The sequence below is a fragment of the Nothoprocta perdicaria genome, unplaced genomic scaffold, assembly GCF_003342845.1.
Source record: "Nothoprocta perdicaria isolate Ctin4 unplaced genomic scaffold, notPer1 scaffold_76, whole genome shotgun sequence".
NCBI lineage: Eukaryota > Metazoa > Chordata > Aves > Tinamiformes > Tinamidae > Nothoprocta > Nothoprocta perdicaria.
Window position 1 is genome coordinate 1,620,673 of NW_020456043.1, and position 21,396 is coordinate 1,642,068.

Below are 21,396 nucleotides of genomic sequence, written 5' to 3' on the forward strand. Positions count from 1 at the left end.
CCTCCCGGCCGGGGTGGCTTGTGTGCGGGGTAGTGGAGCTCCCCTCAACGCGGCACTTTCTCCCCTTGCAGAGGAGGAGCAGCAGAGGCTCGTRCACCCCTGCCAGGATGGCACCCATGGGTGCCACCCTGTTGCCCGCTGCCAGCCCGGTTTGGGGACCGACTATGTGTGCGAGTGTCCAGCTGGCTATGGTGGTGACGGCCGGCGCTGTGACGGTGAGTTGGCTGTGCTGGCTGTGGCAAGTGCCACCCAATGGGTATAATGGTCCCCGCGAGCACAATGGGTGCAGTGGGTACAATGGGCAGGTCGTGGGTGCATGATGGACAGGCATTGCATGCAATGGGGGTGCAGTGGGTGCAAGGGGCATGCACTGAGTGTGCAATGGGCGTGCAATGGGCACACAATGCACATGCATTGGGTGCAATGGGCATGTAGTGGGTGCACGATGGATGTGTATTGGATGCAATAGGGGTGCAAGGGGCATACACTCAGTGTGCAATGGGTGTGCAATGCGTGCAATGGGCATCCAATGGACACGCATTGAGTGCAATGGGAGCACAATGGGTGCAATGAGCATGCAATGGGTGTAACGGGTACCTAGTGGATGCAGTGGGTGAATGAATGTGCATTGGGTGTGAGGGGGTGCAAAGGCCTGCAGTGGGTGCAATGGATGCAGTGGGCGCACAAGGGGCTTATAATAGGTGCAATGGCTGCAGTGGGTGCTCAGGGTGTATGCAATGAGTGCAATGGGCCACAGGGACCCCAAACAGCGCAGCATGAGGGGTTGCTCCACATCTCCGCGCTTCCTTGCAGACGTGGACGAGTGCACCGCCAGCCCCTGTCACCCAGCGGCCACCTGCACCAACAGCCCCGGCTCCTTCTCCTGCCGCTGCGCGCCCGGCTACGAGGGCGACGGCTTCCGCTGCACGCCGGGTACCGCACTCCTTTTTGCTCCATTTCGGTGTTTCCCCCCATTCCCCGCGCCCCGGGGCACCCCCGCTCTGGGTGCCCCCCGCAAAGCCGGCGGTGACGGCGGCGCCCCGCACGCAGAGCCCACGGAGCGGGCGCGGACGCTGTGCGAGCGCTGGCGGCAGAGCCTGCTGGAGCACTACGGCGGCAGCGCCCGCGGCGACCAGTACGTGCCGCAGTGCGAGCCCCACGGCGCCTTCGCGCCCCGCCAGTGCCACGGCGACAGCGGCTACTGCTGGTGCGTGGACGAGAGCGGCCGCGAGGTGCAGGGCACCCGCTCGCAGCCCGGCAGCCCCCCGCCATGTAAGAGCGCGCGCGGGGCACGGTCCCCATGTGGGCACGGGGGGGTTGGCGTGGGGCTGGCATGTGCACAGGGTCCCGCGCTCTGCGCATGCTTGTGCATGCATGCGTGTGCATGCACTCTCTGCAGCGCGCGTGCATCCCAGTTCTGTGCACACATGTAAGTGTGCGCGCGTGTCCCTGCTCCGCTGAGCATGTGCTCTATTCCCTGCTCTCTACAGCACGCGTGTGTCCCGGTTCTCTGTGCATGTGTGAGCGTGCACGCGTCTCCCTGCTCTCTGCAGTGCACACATGTCCCTGCTCTGTGTGAGCATGTACTCTATTCCCTGCTCTCTGCAGTGCCCGTGCATCCCAGTTCTCTGCACATGTGTGAGCGTGCATGCATGTCCCTGCTCCGTGTGAGCATGTACACTACTCCCTGCTCTCTGCAGTGCCCGTGCATCCCAGCTCCCTGCACACACATGAGCTTGCACGCGTGTCCTGCTCTCTGCAGTGCACCCCATCCCTGCTCTCTGCATGTGCATTCATGTGCATGTGTCTGCTCTGCAATGCACACGCATCCTGGCTCTCTGCACACACGTGAGCGTGCATGCACCTCCTCGCTCTGCAATGCCCATGTGTGCCAGCTCCCTGTGCATGGGTGAGCGTGCATGCACATCCCTGCTGTCTGCAATGCACAAACCTCCTGCCTCTCTGCAACTTGTGAGCATGCACACGCACCTCACCTCTTTGCACGTGCAGCACGCGTCCTCACTGTGTGCAACGCGCACGCATCCCAGCTCCCTGCACACACGGAGCGTCCGTGGGTGCCCGTGACCTCTGCAACGCGCCTGCACCCTGTCCCTCTGCAGGGACCCGTATCCCCCCTCCATGCACGGGAGAACCCACCCGTGCAGCCCCTCTCCCCTCCGCTCTCCCCTGGCGCAGGTGTGCCCAGCGCCGCGCCGCCCAGCGCCCGGCCCTCGCCGCGGCCCGACGTGTCGCCACCGCCCGCCGGCACCTTCCTGCTCTACGCGCAGGGACAGCAGATCGGCTACCTGCCGCTCAATGGCACGCGGCTGCGCAAGGAGGCGGCCCGGACGCTGCTCTCGCTGCACGTACCGTATCCGCCGGGGCGGCTGGGCGCACGGGTGGCCCCGCGGAGCCGCCCGCACGGCCGGACCGTCCTCTCCCTCGGTGCCGCAGGGCTCCATCGTGGTGGGCATCGACTACGACTGCCGCGAGAAGACGCTCTACTGGACCGATGTGGCCGGGCGCAGCATCAGCCGGGCGAGCCTGGAGGCGGGCGCCGAGCCGGAGCCGGTCATCAGCTCGGGTGGGTCCCCAAACTTGGCTTGCGGCGGGTTCCTGCGCCCGCCGCGGCCACCCCGTCGGCGCTGCTGACGTCCCCGCGCCGCGCGCAGGGCTGCTGAGCCCCGAGGGGCTGGCTGTGGACCACCTGCGCCGCGCCGTGTTCTGGACCGACAGCGGCCTCGACAGGATCGAGCGCGCGCGGCTCGACGGCTCCGAGCGCCGCGTGCTCTTCGACAGCGAGCTCGTCAACCCGCGCGCCATCGCCGTGGACCCCGTGCGCGGGTGAGCGGCACGGCGCCGTTCCGGGGCCTTTCCCTCCTCCCGTTATCCCGTGGATCACATTTACACACGCGCTGTGGTTGGTGCTGTTGTGGTGCAAAACGTGCTCGCCTGGGAACTCCAGTTTGGGGCATAAATGCATCTGAGATCCTTCGGTTTAGAGCTTTCCAAGGCAAATTAAGAGCTTTTCCCAGCCCCGCCAAGGGAAACGCAGGCGGCCTCTCCTGCTAGGAGCCCTCACCCTGTCCCCAGACCTCGGTCTGAGCCCCCTGCGTGTCCCTTCCCCAATCACCCCTCCCAGGAACCTTTACTGGACCGACTGGAACCGCGAAGCACCCAAAATCGAAACCTCCACGGTGACGGGCGCCAACCGGCGCGTGCTGGTGGACAAGGACATCGGGCTGCCCAACGGGCTCACGTTCGACCCCTTCTCCAAGCTGCTCTGTTGGGCAGACGCAGGTAACGTCCCCTGGGAGCCCCCGCAGCGGGAACGTGCCGCGAGAAGACATCCCAATGTACATATATATATATTTATTGTGTCTTCGGGAAGGAACGAAGCACCTGGAGTGCGCGCTCCCCGACGGAACAGGCCGGCACGTGGTGCAGAGCAACCTCAACTACCCGTTCAGCATCGTGAGCTACGCGGATCACTTCTACCACACGGACTGGCGCCGGTGAGGAGCCGGGATCCGCTCCCACGTCCCGCTTCCCACGGGGCCAAGGGATGCACCCCGTCCTGCTCCAGCTGGAAGCTCCCTGAATACCCATCCTAGAATTCCCATCCCAGAATTCCCGGATTGCGGGAAACACGGGAGCTCCAGCCTCACCGTGGGATAGTGGCTCCTCGGAAGCGCTGGCCGCACAATCCTGCCTTCCCCACCGGAGCAACGTGCCGAGTGATCCGGGGCGCATTCCCCTCCTCAAAGTCTTGGAGATGGAAAATGTTGAGACTAGAGCAGTTTAGTTGCCTAAATGCAGAGAGACAGGGAAAAATAAACGTGTTCCACAGCTGATTTAAGCCCTTTTCCCTCTTTATCCACAGGGATGGGGTGATAGCCGTCAATAAAGACACGGGCTCCTTTACGGATGAGTATCTCCCAGAGCAGCGATCCCATCTGTACGGAATAACTGCAGTTTATCCCTATTGCCCTGGAGGTAAAAACATTAATTRCTTATTATTTTTATTGCCTGAACCTGTTATGTGATTAACGTGCGAAAAATCCACCAATTTCTCTCTGCAGCAAGAAAATAGTAACTACTACTACAAGCAACAACGATCTCTATAACCAGAAGAACGTGAGACCCAGAAAATTCTCCCTGCATAGAGCTAAGGGGAAAAACCCTTAACGAAGGCCAACSAAGTGACCTACTTTCCTGCAAATGATTATCAGCTATTTTTGAAGTTATACCTCAAGTCTGTACTACTGTATTTTTTTTTTAAATGAAAAGCATTGATATATTACAGAAAATGGTCCTGGGAATCTTAGGCCATCGCTCTAACTTTTGCTTATGCAAGCAAATTTAAAACATAGCTGTCTTGATGAAATGGTTGACTTTATCGGAAGAAAAGTGGCTTAATTTTTTAAAGCTTGACAATCTGACCAACTGGTCTTTTTTAACCAAAAAAAAAGAGCATATGGAAAGCTTTGGGTGCAGTATCATGCTGGGTCTGAATAATCCACAGCCCTGAAGACAGAGACTGTATGTGCAGAAGCACGCAGAACAGTTACGTGACATGGCAAAAATATCATTTTTTTCCAGAAGACAACTCAGTATTTTCAGCACTGCCTCAATGCATGTCTTTTAGTATTTATATTAGAAGAATAAGCTAGAATTAATCTGTTCATGCTTGCCTTTTTAAGTGCCTGCATAGACCTACCCACTGTAGACCAATACATGTTCAGCAGTACCATTTAAGTTGTAATGCTTCACTTTTTTTTTTTCTAGCTTCCTCCAATAATTAAATAAAATGGTGGTTTTCAGTTTCCCTCTGGATCTAATTGTGGATACTTTGGTTGGAGGGGAGGCTGTGGAGAAGCGGCAAGGAAGCCAGCACGGAGCAGTCCACATGGCAGCACTACAGCAAAGAGGAATCCRCACGGCCTTTACAGAACACTCCCTCTTCGACACAAAGCCAAGCACAATGAAGAAGAACAACTGCATTTGCCAACTTAGAGCTAATCAGAACAATTTGTCTCCGTTTCCCCAACTTTTATTTAAAGAAAAATGGCAGCTCGTTAGAACAGTCAGAATTTAATTTCCTGTTTTCTTTCAAAACAGCAAAATATCCATTTCAAACTGCATGCCAGGGTCGTACATCGCTCCTCCTAACTGTATTAAGTAGACAAACAGACTGARATGTTAGTCTCTTCATCTTCCCACTTTCCCCAGTCTGTGGTCCGTCTTGGGATCAGCAATAATCGCCTGCACTGCTACAATCGCTTCGTTAATTTTTGTCTGCAGCTCTCGGAGTTCCTCTATATGGAGCAGTCGCAGGATTTGGGCAGCTTCGTTGAGCACAGCATCTAGGAGAGGCGCCAAAAGCAGCAGTATAAAACATTTCCATCTGATACACGCGTGTCTTAAGCTGAACCTAAGCTCCTGCTCTGTCCTTCGCTCCCGCTTGTGCCTTTCACACCTGAAATGGGAGATCTGCTCTCCACGTTGCCAGAGGTGCAGGGTGCTCSGTGCAAAATCGCGCTCAGCTTTGAGCTTGCAACAAGCCACAGCCAAGGCCGCTCAGCATGAAGCGTAATTTAATTGTACAAAGAGCAGGAGGGAAGTATAGATGAGTCCCAAATCATCTGACTCCTTATGAAAYAACCCATCAGGTCACGCCAAAGGCTGCTGCCTCTAATTGGGTTTAGGTTATGGGTTCGATCTAAAGCACGGAGGCAGCAGGCCGGTCCAGGTTCGTGCCCGGCTGCAGCAGGAACGTGCTCTCCTCCCGCACGCAACGGCGGCTGCCTTTAGAAGGGGTCGTTTGAACGTCACCCTGAAACCATTTATTGCACAGCTGAGACCTGTGCTCCCGCACGCGATGCTCCGGGGTGCCCGCGGGCAGCGGGCTGAGCGGGAGCCCTTCGGGAAGAACTGCCCTTCTGCCGGGCACGTTCTCTGCGCATTTGCGCTTTGTCAAAGGCAAGCRGCATATTTAAAAGGAGTATTTCGAGAACTACCTACCTCCGGTGTCAAAACCAAGAATGTGCTTTTCTAAAGCAACAGGCAAACCCTTTAAAAAGGAAGAGGAAAAAAAACATGTTACAAAATGGCATTTCTAAATACATTTGTTGTTTGGAAAAATGAAATCCAAACTACACTTCAGTTTTGTTTACAAGGATGCAACTGACATCAAAAAAGCATCACGACACAAGGATGACCTGAAACATCAAACCACCAGGCTATTAACTATTAACAAAGACTCTTCACAGCCTATTAGCAAATCACATAGTCAGCTTTTATCCTTAATGATACTCCCCCTGCTTCTCCAGTGAATCYCACTGAATACACGCAGCCTTAAAAGGCTGCGGAGAGCACGGCGGGAGCACCCAAAGCGGCATCATCTCCACCCGGAGCAAACAAAAAGCAACACAGATTGGGCTTTCTTCGAAACCCAAACCAGCTGCCAGATTTCAAGCACTCACTGCTTTCAAAACAAAGCTGTAAAAACTCCATCAGGCAGCATCTCCAGCACTGAACTTGCAGCTTCCTTTAGTTTCCCTGGAGCATCATGCCCAGTGTTAAGCCCAGGAATAAATACTGCGTGTCCAAACTTGAAAACATGCTCCGAGACAGTGTCAGTAAGAGTTTTATTGGTGGTTATTTGGAAGCGCTGCTCTGTTTCCTCGGCCTTAGCTGCTTTTTGGTGCACATTTTCCTGCCTGCTCCCTCTGGCGGAGGCTCTTCCCGATGGATTTGCGAGCACAAGGCCCCACGGCCGGCTGCACTCACCAAGCAGCTCCACAGCAGCACAGCAATCAAGAGCACCTTTAAATCTCCTTTACTGTGTGGTCAAGCTCATTTCACGGCCTCAAGCTCACAGGAGCTTGGATTTAAAGCTTGCTGGGTGACCACAACCTGCACCCATGGGCAACTTGCTTATTTTTACAACCTAGTTCTACAAGTTTATCTAGATTCTAGYGTTTTGGAAAGGTTCAAATTGTGCTTTTAAGCCTGCCTTGGCTTTAGCCTTCAGAAGTTCTAGTCCATCCTCTCAAAGCCACATGGACAGGCCTTTCTAGGGGCCTTTGCTGTGCTTGATCCTACCCAAGATACAGTCCCCAGGCAAGAAAAGCCCAGGACAGGCTGGCAGAGCTGAAAAATCCTGAGATCTGGAGGTCAGGAGGGGAAGGAAAGAGGCTGCGCAGCTTCCAGGGCACTCCTCACCAGCACAGCAATAAAGGGATGAATTATGAAAAGATGTGAAGAGGCCAAAAGCTGGAAATACTTTGAATTATTTGAGCTCAGACAAGTACTTCCTTTAAATCGCGTGCTACTCTTAGAGAACGGTTCCAATATAAAGCTCTCATAAAACAGCAACACGGTGCACTTCCATAAAACCTGCCTGCCTGCGTGCCTTTAATAGATAGCTCGGCACTAAGCACCGTATAAATGATGGAAAATGGAAAACCACCGTTCCAGAAGCCTGTCAGTATAAACCTGAATCCTGTCTAAACGTTGAACATATTGAATTGTCACTCATTCAACATAAAACCTAAAAAAAGGAAACATTTCCGAGTGTCTTATCTTGAAGAYTCTATCTTAACAGCCCAACAAGACAAAACTTGTCTTATTCAAGTRTTTTGAAAACCCCAGCACGGCAGCATAGTCCTCATACCTGTCCTTCAGCCAGGGCAGGGTGCTGGGAGACCCATTTCCAYGGGCATCGTATCTTTTAGCCCCTTGTACCTCCATATGGCCAAGAAGGTAACTCATGACACTTGGTACATTTAGCCTCATSTGTGACACACAAGTCAAAGGTTATCGACTGTTTCAGGGACAAGGCTTAATATACACCAAGGGTCCTAGCTTGTATTCTGGCCATTAAGAAGCCAGCTAGAAGAAGTCTACTTCCCCTATCCTTCTATGCAACTATCCTTTCTCCTTGGAGATTTCTTCATTTACCATGATGCTATTCACTACTACTGCTCTTTTTTTTATATTTATAGAAACATTACTGAAAATCCCACCACTCTTTCAGAAGTCATTTGCTGTCCTGGATCCCTAGTTTGCAAAGCCACTAGGATGAGCAAGGGTTCCATGAAGACAGATGAAGCTCTGTCCCTGCCTTTTCTCCATCTCAGATGAAATTCAGCATTTGGAACAGGAGTACAATCCCAAAAATGTAGCATATTCAATGACTGCTCAACCTAAAATCTTGAGAAGGGATCAAATGACACCCACAAATCCATGGGCCCTGAYGGGATGCACCCCAGAGTGCTGCATGAGCTGGGGATGTTATAGCTAAGTCGCTCTCCATCATCTTCAAAAGGTCCTGGAGAACACGGGAGGTGGCCGAGGACTGGAAGAAAGCCAGTGTCACATGAGTCTTCAAAAAGAGCAAGAAGGAGGATCCAGGCAACCACAGGCCGGTGAGCATCACCCCCATCCCTGGGAAAGTCACRGAACAGCTCACCCTGGTTGCTGTCTCCAAGCACGTGGAGGACAAGAAGGTGCTCAGGAACAGTCAGCATGAGAAATCATGCTTGACTAACATCTTCTAGGATGGAATGACTAGCTGGAGAGATGAGGGGAGAGTGGTGGATGTCACCTATCTGGACTTCAACAAGGCTTTTGACACCATCCCTCATAGCATCCTTCCAGGCAAACTCCGGAGGTGTGGGATAGATGAGTGGACAGTGAGGTRGATCGAGAACTGGCTGCGTGGCAGAGCTCAGAGGGTGGTGATCAGTGGCACTGAGTCCAGTTGGAGGCCTGGGTTAGCGGTKTCCCCCAGGGGTCGGTCCTCGTTCTGGTCCTGTTCAACTTACTYATCAACAACCTGGATGAAGGGCYGGAGTGCTCCCTCAGCAGGTTTGCTGATGATACCAAACTGGGAGAATTGGCTGATACCCCAGAGGACTGCACTGCCATCCAGAGGGACCTGGACAAACTGGACAACTGAGCAGTGAGAAACCTCATGAAGTTCAACAAAGGCAAGTGCAGGGTCCTGCACCTGGGGAGGAATAACCCTGGACACCAGGACAGGCTGGGGACYGACCTGCTGGAGAGCAGCCCTGCAGAGAGGGACCTGGGCATCGTGGTGGATGACAAGATGACCACGAGGCAGCAGTGTGCCCTGGTGGCCAAGAAGGCCAACGGGATCCTGGGGTGCATTAAGAGAAGCGTCTCCAGCAGGTCGAGGGAGGTGATCATCTCCCTATACACAGCTCTGGTGAGGCCACATCTGGAGACTGTGTCCAGTTCTGGGCTCCCCAGTACAAGAGGGATGTGGAGCTGCTGGAGAGAGTCCAGCGCAGGGCTACSAGGATGATCAGGGGCCTGGAACATCTGTCCTAGGAGCAAAGGCTGAGGGAGCTGGGCCTGTTCAGCCTGGAGAAGAGGAGGCTGAGGGGGGACCTGAGCAGTGTCTGTAGACACCTCAAGGGAGGGAGTGAGGAGGAGGGGGCGGCCTCTTTGCAGTGGTGGGCAGCGAAAGGACTAGAGGAAACAGCCACAAACTGAGGCACCAAAAGTTCCACAGGAACTTAAGGAAAGATTTCTTGACAGGGATGGTACCAGAGCCCTGGCCCAGGCTGCCCAGAGAGGCTGGGGAGGCTCCTCTCTGGAGATCTTCCCAACCCGCCTGGACGCAGCCTGTGCCCCGTGCTCTGGGTGACCCTGCGTGTGCAGRGGGTTGGACTAGATCACCTCTAAAGGTCTCTTCCAACCTTGAGGATTCTACAAAATAAGAAAAAAGCTTTGTCACAAAAATCACTACACTATTCCTTAAAGAAGCTTATTCCAACACACTCACAAGAAATCCCATTTTGATTCCTAAATATCAGCATTGCTGCTATGTAAAAATAGCAAAAATAAGAGTAGCTTTTCATTAATGTCACTTAAGAGAAAGCAAAATTATTACAGCAGTCTCAGCTGCTTAGAGGTTTCCTGCTCTTTTAATGGCTTTGATTTGCTGTCCCAACACTTCTGGCAATCTTTGCATTGCAACCTGCCACTGCCATGCAGTGGACATCACAAGCAGTGTTATGACAATAAACAAACCATGCTCTGCTCTAAGCAGCTGCCAAAAATATAGAAAGTAATAGAGCAAAAATCATTTTGTCAAGTGCTATTACTCAGCTCAGAGGTTTAATTGTAGAATTCCATTTCCTTTATCACTTCTTATTTGGGAGGGCAGAGAGGAGCTGGGTGGCCAGTATCCCAGCCCTTAAATCGTGAGGAGCAAAAAGCACCACGCTCYGTACAGGGAATGTTTTGACTATTTATAGCCAACGCTGCTCCTCCGAAGGAAAAGCCAGCGCATACATGTTCTTCCTCTGACACTGTGGGCTTGCTGCTCTGCACAGTAACAATAATGATCCAGCACACACCAAATCAGGAAAAGAGTTATTTACAGGAGATAGCACTCAGGTGCCTATATTTATAATGACTGTAGGAGTAAAAAAGCACTTTGTACACTTCCTGTAATTCTTCTCCTGGTCTTTTAGAATCAGGAGTGCTAATAAAAACAAGCTTCCACCTCCTCCTAAACGTTTAAACAGAACCAGTTTGGCTCTCCGAGATGAGACCTTTACCCCGTGCTATTTATTGGCCCATGGAACAGTTAACCCGCGAGCGGCTCGCGCCTCGCGGATACGAACCTCCTTGGACTGGTTGGCCTTGGCTATGGCGTCCTGCGTCAAGCGCTCTTGCACCAGGATGCGAATCGCCTAGGAAAAATAGTTAAGTGATAGGCAAAGTGATTCGGGGAGCTCTGAATGCATTGCTCTGCAGTGCCAAGGGAAAAGGAGCCAACATTCAAACCCTGTGGAATATCAAACTCGCGGTTTTATGAGAGGCTCTTTGGAGAACTCCTGCAGACACTAAGCTCTTCTTCAAACTCTTGCTGCTCTTGTACGACTCCTTGCAAATATTTTCCTTCCACAGGTTTGTCCTGGGAAGGCAGTTTAACTAGAACACATCAAGATATTACCCCGTCACTATTCTGCAAAGTGCTGGGGACAGTCAAGGTTTGCCATTCCCAGAAGGACCAATCATGGATCCAAAGCAGCAGTACAAGTTTCTGCGACTGCATTGCCTGGATAAGAACCCCTTAATTCTGCAGCTGTGCAGCTTCTTCAGGAAAAAATTCCTGAGACCAGGATCTGTCAGTAAGCACTGAACTAATACCAGCAGAAAGAAATGGAGCAAGGCTAAACTTACATTTTTAAAAGACTAAAACACAAAAGAATTATTTTTATCCATACGCATGCAAAAAAAAAAAAAAACAAAAAAAAACCAAACAGACTTGACTGAGTTAAACAATCTTGTCGCTCATCTATTTTTACTGGCTCCAGTCTACAGCCTAAAATCGTATCAGAGCTATCAAGTTACTGATACCCACAGCTGTAAATGCCTCTAAAAATAACTCGAGGAATACCACGCAGACAGACTTGTACCAAAAAGAACTCAGTCTGTCGCACACATTCCTCAGACTGCTTCCCTCCCGAGGCTCTCAACGTGACAGACGCAGTGTCACTGCTTCAGGTTGCTCCTGGCTTTGGTCACAATTAAAGTTAAGAGGTGACACTGCCAAGCTGCCACTTGGCACCATGACAAGGCTTTTAACTAGGCAGAGCAGCCCTGAGGAAAAAGTGATTTGGTCAGGAGTTTCCTTTTTACATTCCAGCACCAAAGCCAGACTTTGCAGTAGAGAGTTGAGTGACTTTTGCATTAGGAAAATGACACCCAATATTGGTACACAGAAAAGTGCCTTCTGACCAACTTCTCAGCTTGAAATTAGTGAAACGGACTGCCAATATCCCAGTTTTTCTCTGCCTTCTCTGGCCAGCTGTCTGTGGCATTTTTATACTCTTTAGCCTTGCTAAGCATCCATTCCATACCCATCATACCTTCTACGTATGGCCATTATGAAAAGAATGTACTGTGGTGTTAAATAATTTCACTGATGCACTTTGGTATCATCAGCCAGCATTAGGGTGGCTTGTGTAACAGGAACTGCTACTGTAGGAACCTACTCTCCYTAATTAAAAGCAAGAAGTTTAGGGGGGTGGAAGCTTTGTCCAATTCCCTCTGACCAAAAAAAAGTGAGACTAGCTATGTGGAAAGAAAGACAAAGCATAAATGCATTTACGTAGAAAACACTTGCACTTTTTCTTCTTCCCGAGTTGTTAGTATCAGATTTGGCAAATCCGCTTAAAGCCTGAGACAATCCTGTAAGAGGAGCTCAAGGGATTTTCTGATACCAGCTTTCTGGGCTTGTGCTGCAGATCCCCAACAGTGACACTCGTAGGTCTCTTTCTCTACCTCCTATCACTTTTAATCAAGTYTGTAGGGGGTTGATACCCCAAACCTCCACTGCTCTGTATTGCAAAGGGTTCAAAAGTTATTGCAGGAAGGCAAAGGAGGGGAGGTGCTGGAGAGAAGCAGCAAGGGACCAACAGGATGAGTGCAGGGCCTCATTTCCTTAGGAAGCCAGGCTAGAGTGATAAGACTGTTCAAATATACCCATTATAGATTTAAACACACTGTATAAACTTCAATACCCACAGCATTAGTTTCTCCAAAACAAATTCAGCAAAGATCACAGGTTCTGTACTGAAGGGGCCTTAGTCTTTTGTTTTTCAGTGAAGCACCGTGTTTATTTTAGTGCCAAACAAAACTGAGATTATTTCCATATCATGACACCATCAAGGAGGAACTCGGGATTGTTGCCAACTCGCTAAATACACTGCATGAAGAGTACAGCTTTGATCAGAAATTTGTGCATAACGACAGTTGTGTCACTAAGGCAAAGATCTTCTCTCAGTTATTAGAAAGATCATTTGCAACACTTGTCTATTTGCTGCATTTTAAAGYTATGATTAACTGTCAAGATTAAACTAACATGAACTTATTTAAGACAAAGAATAAACAGTTCATGGGACCAAAAGCCAAGAGGAAATAGTGTATAACCTTGGCTCTTTCCTTTCTTCTTTTTATTAAAAAAACCCACATCCTTTACATTACTTAGTCTTTATGTTCTCAAGTTACTGCTTTCATTTGCAGAGCGGGCACACAAAGAACTACTTTGAGYGAAATCCTGAGTATATTTTAGGTTTTCAGATGCCTCAGAAAAAGTTCATAAAAAGCACAAAGCAGGAGTTTTCGCTTGGCTGGAGCGTTTTGAGTTCAGAACAGAAGTTCTCAATTACTGTTCCAATTTCAGGAACTCTTGTACAATTGAACTGTTTACAGAAAGAATTACCAATGCACTAAACTTCCATGRTTTATGTTGTGTGCTCCTACCTGCTTGAGGCGGCACATATAGGATGAGCGTAGGAACAAATGGAAAGTAAAGTCGTGGCCAACAGCACCTCTAGTTACTTCCCATGGCAGGGAGGGAAGAGCACAAAAGCTGGGGAACTCACCTTGAGCATGACCAAGTAATCATCGTGCCGCTGGATTTGAAGCAGATTAGCTAACGCCATCACTCCAGCCTTGAAATCGGGATTATTCACTGCAAAACAAATACACTATTTTAACTGGCTCCAAAGGACATAATTTGCTTCCTGACTCTGTGGTATCAGCCTGTGCTCCAGAATGGGCAAGGCTGTGGATACACAGCAGTGAGCAACCAGTTAGTCACCCTGGCCATATAATAGAAGGGAGAGGCTCAATGTGGTGTGAGATTTAGTTCATATCCTCTTTGTGCCATGAGGCTCTATAACCAGATTGCACAAGGTCCTGGAAGCACAGACAACATTGTTCTTAATGCAGAACATGTTATATAAAGGTGCTACAGGGCAGGAAAGCAGGGCAAGTCTTTAAAAGTCAACAGCAGGACAAAGGTATGCTCTTTCGTAAATATTTCTGTTACTTAGCTGCTGAGTAGAACTGCACCTGCTGTGTGAGGGCAAGATTAAAAGAATGAACAACTGATAAAAACTATTCTCAAATCACTATTCACACAGAAACCATTCTTGGATAGCACTAAATATGTGAAATCCTTCATTTCAAAAGCTTTAAGCATGACCTTCAGAACTTAAATGCATCACAGCTCTGTAACAACATTCAAAAAACCTCACAGGGGTCAGGGAGCACATCCATGCAAGATGGGACAGGACATCAGGACGGGACATCACCGCATACTTACCATCCAAGTTAATCAATGGCTCTGCATTTTTTGCTGTATTGTCAGCATTTTTAGCACCGTCAGGGTTAGAGTCCTTATACTTATCAGCTGTTAAAATAAGAAGCAAATATGATCACCATTAAGGCTAAAGACAAAAATACGAAGTTAAAATGGGAGTTTGAGTCATCTACATTTTGGGCATATGGCTTACACCCCGGAGCCTTATGGGCACAAAAGCTGCACTTTTGGAGCTCCTCTACTAAAGCCCTAGTAGGTTGTCAGCCTAGTGAGCACTTGCAACAGCTCCCATCTGCACAACACGTCTGTCCTGCTGCAGAGCAGGGCTCCACGCTTCGGCAGGACACGACGCTCCACAGCCTTAAAGCAAAGCTGAGCAGGCTGCAGCTTGCAGCTCTGCTGTGCGTGAAATCCAGCAATACAGATAACCTTGGAACCACTTTACCTTAGCCAGCAGCGTTCTGATAAGGAGGAGTAAAACACTTCCAGTGGGTGCCTTGTTTTACMGGCAACAGCATTCCTGGGTGATCCACATAGCTGTTTTTCAAGCCTYCTACCTCTGCTGGCCCCTCCACATTCATGGAGCCCTAAGTTAAAGGCAGACTCTCCAACCAGAGGGCCTGAAGAACAGCTCTCCAAGCTGTGAAAACTTACATCCCTTCCTTGCCATGGCCAGGGCTCAGCAGCAATCAAAGGTAATGGAAAACACTGCTTTGGCACCAGTTTTGCTTTTAAAAGGTTTGCCACCAGTAACTATGTCCATCTCTGCGCTCTCACTAAATGGAAACCAGTTTTTCACAACCTCATCCCAGGTCTCAAGGGCTCAGGAGTCATGTCTTGTGAAACACAAGGCAAGAATAACTTACTGAAATATCAGTACTAAAGAAAACGCACATAATGCATTTCAGAATAAGCTGTTATAAAGACAATCCCATGGGAGAAAGGTACAAAAACATAAAGTGGGTTTTGCTGTATCCAGGATAGGAATATATTCACATGAGTAAATATTCTCACGTGTGATATACTCATGCACATGAGTACATTCCTGCACTGTCCCAGGGGAGCTGAGCTGAAGAGAAGCAGCTTGTATCTGAATACAGTGCAAAACAAATAGGTGAAACACCTTTTCTTTAGGCAAATGAATTTGACACAGTATTAATTAGACAAAYACTAAAATAAACAGTGAAGTAAGTTTCCCTATGATTCTGAAATATTTAATAAGTTCCACCATACCGTTATCTCCATACTCAAGCCTAACTGCTAGTCCAAGAAGCCAGTCCACTGTTTCTTGTCGTTCCTGTATTTTGAAGGGACAGTTTACATCCTTCATATACTGTGGAGCAAGAAGAGGAAAAAAGAAATAGGYGTTACTGCTGGGAAGGAAGCACTTGTATGAATTGGCGAGGAGCACAGGAGCACTTTGCAAACAGTCCCCCCAGAACTGAAGGTTATTAGAAGATAACTATTAGTAAGAAGCACCATTATGCAGTGTCCTACTGCAAGATCTGATCCACCTGAGGCATTTCAGTTCACCCCATTCCAGTCAGCTTGATCCTACCCCTAACTTTTCAGGAAGTAACTGAKGCTATGCACTGTCAGGCTGACAGCCAAAGACACCAAAGACGCTCCTTTCTCTCTTCAATTTACACGGTGGGTGGAGGCTTGGGCAAGGAGGAGGCAAGAACAAATCAAGCAGAACAAAGGCCTCTGCTTGTCACCTAAAGCTCTCACAAAATCAGTATCAGGTACAACAGAAACTTTAAAACACCTGGATAACAGTCAGAGGATTCTAGGTGGTAGAGGAGAAGTAATTTTTCCTTTCTTAGGTCACCATGTAGTGCTCAAGTGTTAGGAACAGAGGGAAGCCACGCAACAGAGGAGGACGAGACAAGGCTGGGCTACCACTTCAAGTTCTCTAAGGCCAGGACACAGGACCTTGTCCTAGCACAACCTGCTGCCAAGAAGCCCAGCACGAGTGGAAACTCTGMTGAAGGAAAGGACGAGAGCTGCCACGTGGCAAGCAGGGAGAGTGATTCCCAGGGCCTGGGAAGAGCCACAGGASGAGGGCAAGGAGGGAAGACCAGTGGAGAAACACCAGCTGCCACATGTGCTGCTGATGCCTCAACAGCAGCAGCAGCTCTGCCTTCACACACTGGCAAATACTCAGTTATTTACATTCAGCATCTATGGGAATTATTATATACGGAAGCTTTACCACTTAAATTTGTGTCTTAAATAGCAAAAATACCTTTTCAAATGATTTGGGCCAATCATCACTATGGATGTTTCTCAAGTTCCCTCGGTCTTCAATCTTGTAGTGCCTGATTTTCTGGTCTTCGAGCCAGACAATAAAATTTCTGAATTCCGTCTCATCTATAAAGGGAAACAAAAGAAGAATGAACCAATATTTTAAGGAAAAAAYAACACGTGAATTTTGAGGCAGCTCATTCGAAGGGAGTCTGGTGTCTTTGCAGGCTTTCATGTTTTATCATAATGAAAATGTATCTTCCACTAAAACTGTATTTTACAAGATAACATCTGACTAAAACTCAGCACTRTGAGTGTTTCCGATTTTTATCGTCACTTGACTGTCTATGGTCGACTGACTAAACTAACCAACAGATTGTTGTTAAGTAAAGAAKGAAAAGCAAAACAATGACAGGGAGAATTTCAGTTACTAACCCTGTTGTCCAGGCAAACATGTCACGTGTTGCAATAACCCCCAGTCTTTTCTAAAAAACAATACACACACATCCCGTGACTCCACAAACGTATTTTTCCATTACTGTTGATTCAACATTTTACCATTTGGAGTCAGAATTCCACAATACAAAGCCTGAAGTCCAAACAAAAATATTAGCACAGGACCAAGTAATTGCTTTGCACCTGCTCTTTGGGGACAGGATTGATTTCTGGACRCTGTAAATCACAGCCCTAGAGAACTACTGCCCTCTGCCCCCAAAACAGCAACACTCTCTCACGGGGTGAGTTTTCATATCCCGAAGCCGCTTCTCCTGCATCTCAGACTGGGTTAAGGACAACATTTCTTCCCTGAGGGACAAGAACAATATTCCTACTGCTCAGCAGTGCCTTGAGCAACATAATCGTCCTATTTCTGTTGCACTGTAAGAAACAGAGTCACAACAAGCCTGMAAAAAAAAGCTTTTGGTACTAGAGGAGTGCCAGAATCAGATTAAAAATAAATAGATAAATAAAAGGTAGCCATAAAAAAGCTTAGATCCCCTATAAAAGAAGATGCTGGAAGCCAATCTCTTGAAGGAGTCAGTCTACTGGAAGCATTAAAGCAAAAAAAGCCTAAGRAAAAAAGATGGTATAAAGGTTATAATTGATCATACTGGTTAAATGTGAATCTTACAATGCCCCTTTGGGGCAGTATCAGCAAATATAAGGTTAAAAAAGGCCAGATGTGAGTGCTGGGCAGCGGAGCGGCCAGGGCTGGGGAGCAGCAGCCCAGGCCGGGCTCGTGGGGCAACGGCRGCGGCTCCGGCCTTCCCACAAGGAACGAGTTTAAGGTATTACTATTTATTAAAATCATAGCATTAACTATAATTTTACGAACTATGAACTACAGCGAGTTGTGGCTGAATCTTGGCCGCTGATAGCTGCAGAAAYGCAGCCCCCAAGACGCTTTCCCCCGCCTTTTTTGTTGTTTTTTCCCCATTTTTCGCCCCCCGTGTTTGAGACCCGCGGGTACCGGGGAAAGGCAGCGCGGGGAAGCGCCGCTCGCACGGAAACCGCCGCGGAGGCCGCACCGAGCGCCAGCCGCGGGGCGCCCGGCCCCAGCGGCAAAACACCGAATTAATGGGGGGAAAAAACCCATAAAAACCCACGGAAAAGGCCCCAAGGCGACGGGAAGGCCCGTGAGGCGGGAGCGAGGCCCCGCGCAGCGCCGGTAACGGGAGCCTCACCCCTGCAGTTGAAGCCGGCCGGGTTGTGGTAGTCGAGCGCCGAGAGCTTGCGGCGGAACATGGCGCCGGGAACGGAGCGCGGCCCGCGGCGCCCCCGCTGCTCTGCCCCGGCCGCTGCGGCCCGGCGCGCGGCAACGGGCGGCACCTTCCGCCGCGCTCTCGCCTCCCATTGGCCCGCGCGCTGAGCGGCGGCAGCTGAGGCCAATCAGAGTGCGGATGGGGCTGCCGGGAGCGCGTGGGGGGGAGAGGGGGAATATCACGCAGTTTTAATGACAGCGTCGCACGAGGGCGGGGCCTGAGGAGGGGGCGGGGCCTGAGGAGGGGTGGGGCCCGATGAAAGGGGAGGGGCCTGAGACAGCGGCGGGGGTTCTGTAAAATGGGCGGTGCTTGAGGCAGGGGGCGGCGCTTGAGGCGGGGGGCGGGGCCAGGGCGAGGAAATGGCGGGCGTGGAGGCCGCCCTGAGGGGAGCTGGTGGGCGCTGGGACAGGGTCCGGTTGGGGTCGCGTCTCCCACGCCAGGGCCTTTCCCATGGCAGGATTTTCCCTGGATCTTTGTGTACAAAACACCCCAAAATGCCTGCCAGAGGGCTGGGTGCTTCCCGAAGTCCCGCTCCCTCCTTTTCTCTTGGGAAAGAGYGGGAATTTGGGACAACGTGAGGAAGGGCCAGAGTCTGGAGAGGACAGGGAATTCTGAGCGAGCTGGGTGATCATGTGGAGAGGGGAAGTTAAAAGGGCCATTTAATTTCCCCTTTTCCGGCCTAATATGCTTGGCCTTGCGCGGGAGGAAAAGCCCAGTGTGGAAATGCGGGTCGGGCACACGGAGTCCGGCTCCTGGGAGTCCCGGGGCCGCTGCATCCCAGTGAGGAGCTGGGATGGGAGCGGAGCACAAAACACAGGGCAGGCTCCATGCGCTCCGAATGGGAGGGCTGGGGAGCAGATCCCGGCCCTTCCCGCACTCCGGACGCCGCACGTCCCGTCCCATCCCATCCGGAGCACGGCACCGGCTCCCCGCATCCCCTTCCCAAAGGACGAGCCCGGGGCTGAAACGAATCCAAAATGTTTATTTCCAACGAGTACATTGACCACGTGGGGTGGGGACGCGCGCTACATCACGACTCCGGCCTGCCCGCGCTGAGGGCGTTTGGTCTATTTTTTAAAATTTCCTTTAAATTTTATTTAGGACAACCCCCCCCCCCACACACACACACCGAGGTTGACGTTTGCACGGCCTCGCTGCCCGGAGCCTGCGGTGCCGCTCGCCCTTGCCATGAGCACGGGTTGTAGGAAAATGAAATGAAAACAAAAAATTTTAAAAAAAATGAAAATGAGAAAAAGAAAAAATGAAAAATGAAAATGAAAAAAGAAAAAGAAAAAATAAAAAAAAGAAAAGAAAAAAAAAGAAAAAAGAAAAAAAAGAAAAGAAAAAAGAAAAAAGAAAAAGAAAAAATAAAAAGGGAAAAAAAATAAAAARGGAAAAGTGCCATTTCAGTTCTCCAGACATTTTTCTCAAAAGCCCAGGGGTTCCCTTGAATATTCCCACACTGGGAATGAGGCACCAGTGCACGGAGGTGACATCCATTTGTCCCYGCATGGGACACGGGAGTGGCTGCGTTTTGTTTGCGGGGTGAAAACACCCGGCAGTAAAACACTATCAGTGAGCAGCTAATTCCCAATCCCCGTTTTGGGCTTTTCCTGCAGCTTTTCTGTGTGTCTGTTTATTTTAGGTAGGAATTCAAGGTGTGAAATAGGCAAATCTTTAAGGAAAGGTGGTTACCAACCGCTTCATGGCAGCGCTCGGGAAGGGGCTGGGGGCGAGGAAGACCCCGGGCTCGCGCGCGTCACTCTCCATCACAGCAAACCAGCACGGAAAGGGAAAGATGGACCGTTTTATGGGATATTTACAGCGTTCCCGGCAGYGCCGCGCGCGGAGCCGGGAAGGGAACGGGGGCGAAAGCCGGGATGGGGGTGCTGGGTCTTCRCGCCAGGAGACTAGAAAAAGAGTACGAAAAAAGGTAGAAAAACCCAAAAATGCACTTGTCACGGGCTAGAAAGAGTCACAGAAAGGTACCGCGAGGTTGTTTCCCTCCGGGACGCGGGGATTGAAGCGGAGCCCGGGTGGAGAGCGGCCCTCCCGCAGCCGCAGGCAGAAATCCCGCCGGTTCCGAGATGCGTAGGAAAAAACCGGAGCTCCGGCACCAAAAGGGAGCCGTGCGGAGCGGGATGAACGCGGACGGGGGCGGAGGAGAGGCACGGAGGTGTCGGGAAAAGGGGCCGGAGCCTCTTCCCAAAGAAGCGCCCGCCTCAGGTGTCCCCCAATTCCCGCTTCCCGCGGGATAAGGCATGGCGGGAGCCGCCCGCCTCCRGGCATCCCGTGCGGCGGCGGCGGGGAACGACAGGGAAACGCGGAGCGAAAACGGAGCGACTGCCCATGCACTACAAGCCATGACCTGGGTACGAAGCGGCAACCACGAGACACGAGTCACTCTTAATTGCGGAGTTGGAACTACCACGAAGGAAGCGCCGGGAAGCGGGATCCGGCCTCGCGYGCCGGCCCCGCGCTCCCCGCATGCCCGAACGGAATGAAAATCAGCACAAGAGCCAACATTAAGGAACACCACAGCGAGCTAAGCCTGTTGCTATATACCCGACAACTTAAATAATAATAATTAATAATAATAATTAAAAAATCCTATTTGGAAAGAAAAAAAAAGAGGAAAAAACCCCGACAATATCATTCCAAGACGGTTACGCACATCCTCAGCAACTCGCTTTGCTCAGCGCAGCTCGAGGGCTTCAAATACGGAACAACGGAAYGAGTTTGGGGAGCAGAAGAGCGACACACGTTTATTCTTTATTATTTTTGTTTGCTTTTTTTTCTCCCCCCTCTCTAGGCAACTCTGCAGACTTTCGCCTCGCAAGGCGGATCGTCTCACTGCCCCGAAGGTGGCCGGGGTCTCTAAACATGCACCTCGCTGTGCCCAGCCCGCGGATTTTACTGATTATTTCGGTTTTTGCTACGTATTTTTGTGTGTGTTGGCTTAAATTCAGTGGACTACCAAGTTGTCCCCCCCATTCCTAAAAAAAAAACCCCTTTGCGTCAGCGTTCAGGGCGGCCCCGCGCCGGGGAGGCTCCTCGCGGCGCTACAGGATCACGCAGAAGAACTTCTTCTCCCGGAAGGGGTTTTCCGAGGCCGGCACGGGCGTCAGGAGCGGGTCCTCCTTGGCGCGCGCCTCGCAGTACGCCATGAGGTCGGCCGCCGCCTTGGACACCTGCAACGGCCGCGCGGATCCTCACGGAACGGGCAGGGGCGCA

The 21,396-nt window shown here is 50.7% G+C and overlaps 3 protein-coding genes across 3 annotated transcripts in view; 1 reads left to right on the forward strand and 2 right to left on the reverse strand.

Moving 5' to 3' along the window:
* NID2 (nidogen 2) overlaps nucleotides 1-4,781 on the forward strand; it is a gene marked incomplete at its 5' end in the record, with an annotated part of 10,565 nt that extends 5,784 nt beyond the window's left edge. The window contains 10 exons of the mRNA XM_026051495.1: nucleotides 72-215; nucleotides 814-933; nucleotides 1,051-1,272; nucleotides 2,197-2,366; nucleotides 2,455-2,584; nucleotides 2,673-2,844; nucleotides 3,143-3,300; nucleotides 3,392-3,515; nucleotides 3,884-3,996; nucleotides 4,083-4,781. Coding sequence (XP_025907280.1) covers nucleotides 72-215; nucleotides 814-933; nucleotides 1,051-1,272; nucleotides 2,197-2,366; nucleotides 2,455-2,584; nucleotides 2,673-2,844; nucleotides 3,143-3,300; nucleotides 3,392-3,515; nucleotides 3,884-3,996; nucleotides 4,083-4,093 — 1,364 coding nt within the window. The remainder of the gene's footprint in view (nucleotides 1-71; nucleotides 216-813; nucleotides 934-1,050; nucleotides 1,273-2,196; nucleotides 2,367-2,454; nucleotides 2,585-2,672; nucleotides 2,845-3,142; nucleotides 3,301-3,391; nucleotides 3,516-3,883; nucleotides 3,997-4,082) is intronic.
* Nucleotides 4,782-5,048: 267 nt separating this feature from the next.
* Nucleotides 5,049-18,182, reverse strand: RTRAF (RNA transcription, translation and transport factor). Its single transcript, XM_026051482.1, has 8 exons — nucleotides 18,085-18,182; nucleotides 16,404-16,528; nucleotides 15,389-15,488; nucleotides 14,159-14,245; nucleotides 13,434-13,522; nucleotides 10,665-10,733; nucleotides 6,025-6,073; nucleotides 5,049-5,366 (listed from the first exon to the last, which is right to left on the reverse strand). Exons 1-8 carry the CDS (start codon nucleotides 18,143-18,145, stop codon nucleotides 5,212-5,214), a joined length of 735 nt encoding a protein of 244 aa, XP_025907267.1. The 5' UTR covers nucleotides 18,146-18,182; the 3' UTR covers nucleotides 5,049-5,211.
* Nucleotides 18,183-20,602: 2,420 nt separating this feature from the next.
* Nucleotides 20,603-21,396, reverse strand: part of GNG2 (G protein subunit gamma 2) — a 2,263-nt gene continuing 1,469 nt past the window's right edge. The window contains exon 3 of the mRNA XM_026051555.1: nucleotides 20,603-21,353. Coding sequence (XP_025907340.1) covers nucleotides 21,225-21,353 — 129 coding nt within the window. The 3' untranslated portion in view covers nucleotides 20,603-21,224. The remainder of the gene's footprint in view (nucleotides 21,354-21,396) is intronic.

Bases quoted from the DNA above. Each gene is read 5' to 3' on its own strand.
- RTRAF (XM_026051482.1), bottom strand. From the start codon at position 18,145: ATGTTCCGCCGCAAGCTCTCGGCGCTCGACTACCACAACCCGGCCGGC. The intron at 16,529-18,084 runs GTGAGGCTCCCG...TTCCCTTTATAG, and splicing joins GGCCGGCTTCAACTGCAGGG to ATGAGACGGAATTCAGAAAT. The intron at 5,367-6,024 runs GTAGGTAGTTCT...CGCCTCTCCTAG, and splicing joins TCTTGGTTTTGACACCGGAG to ATGCTGTGCTCAACGAAGCT.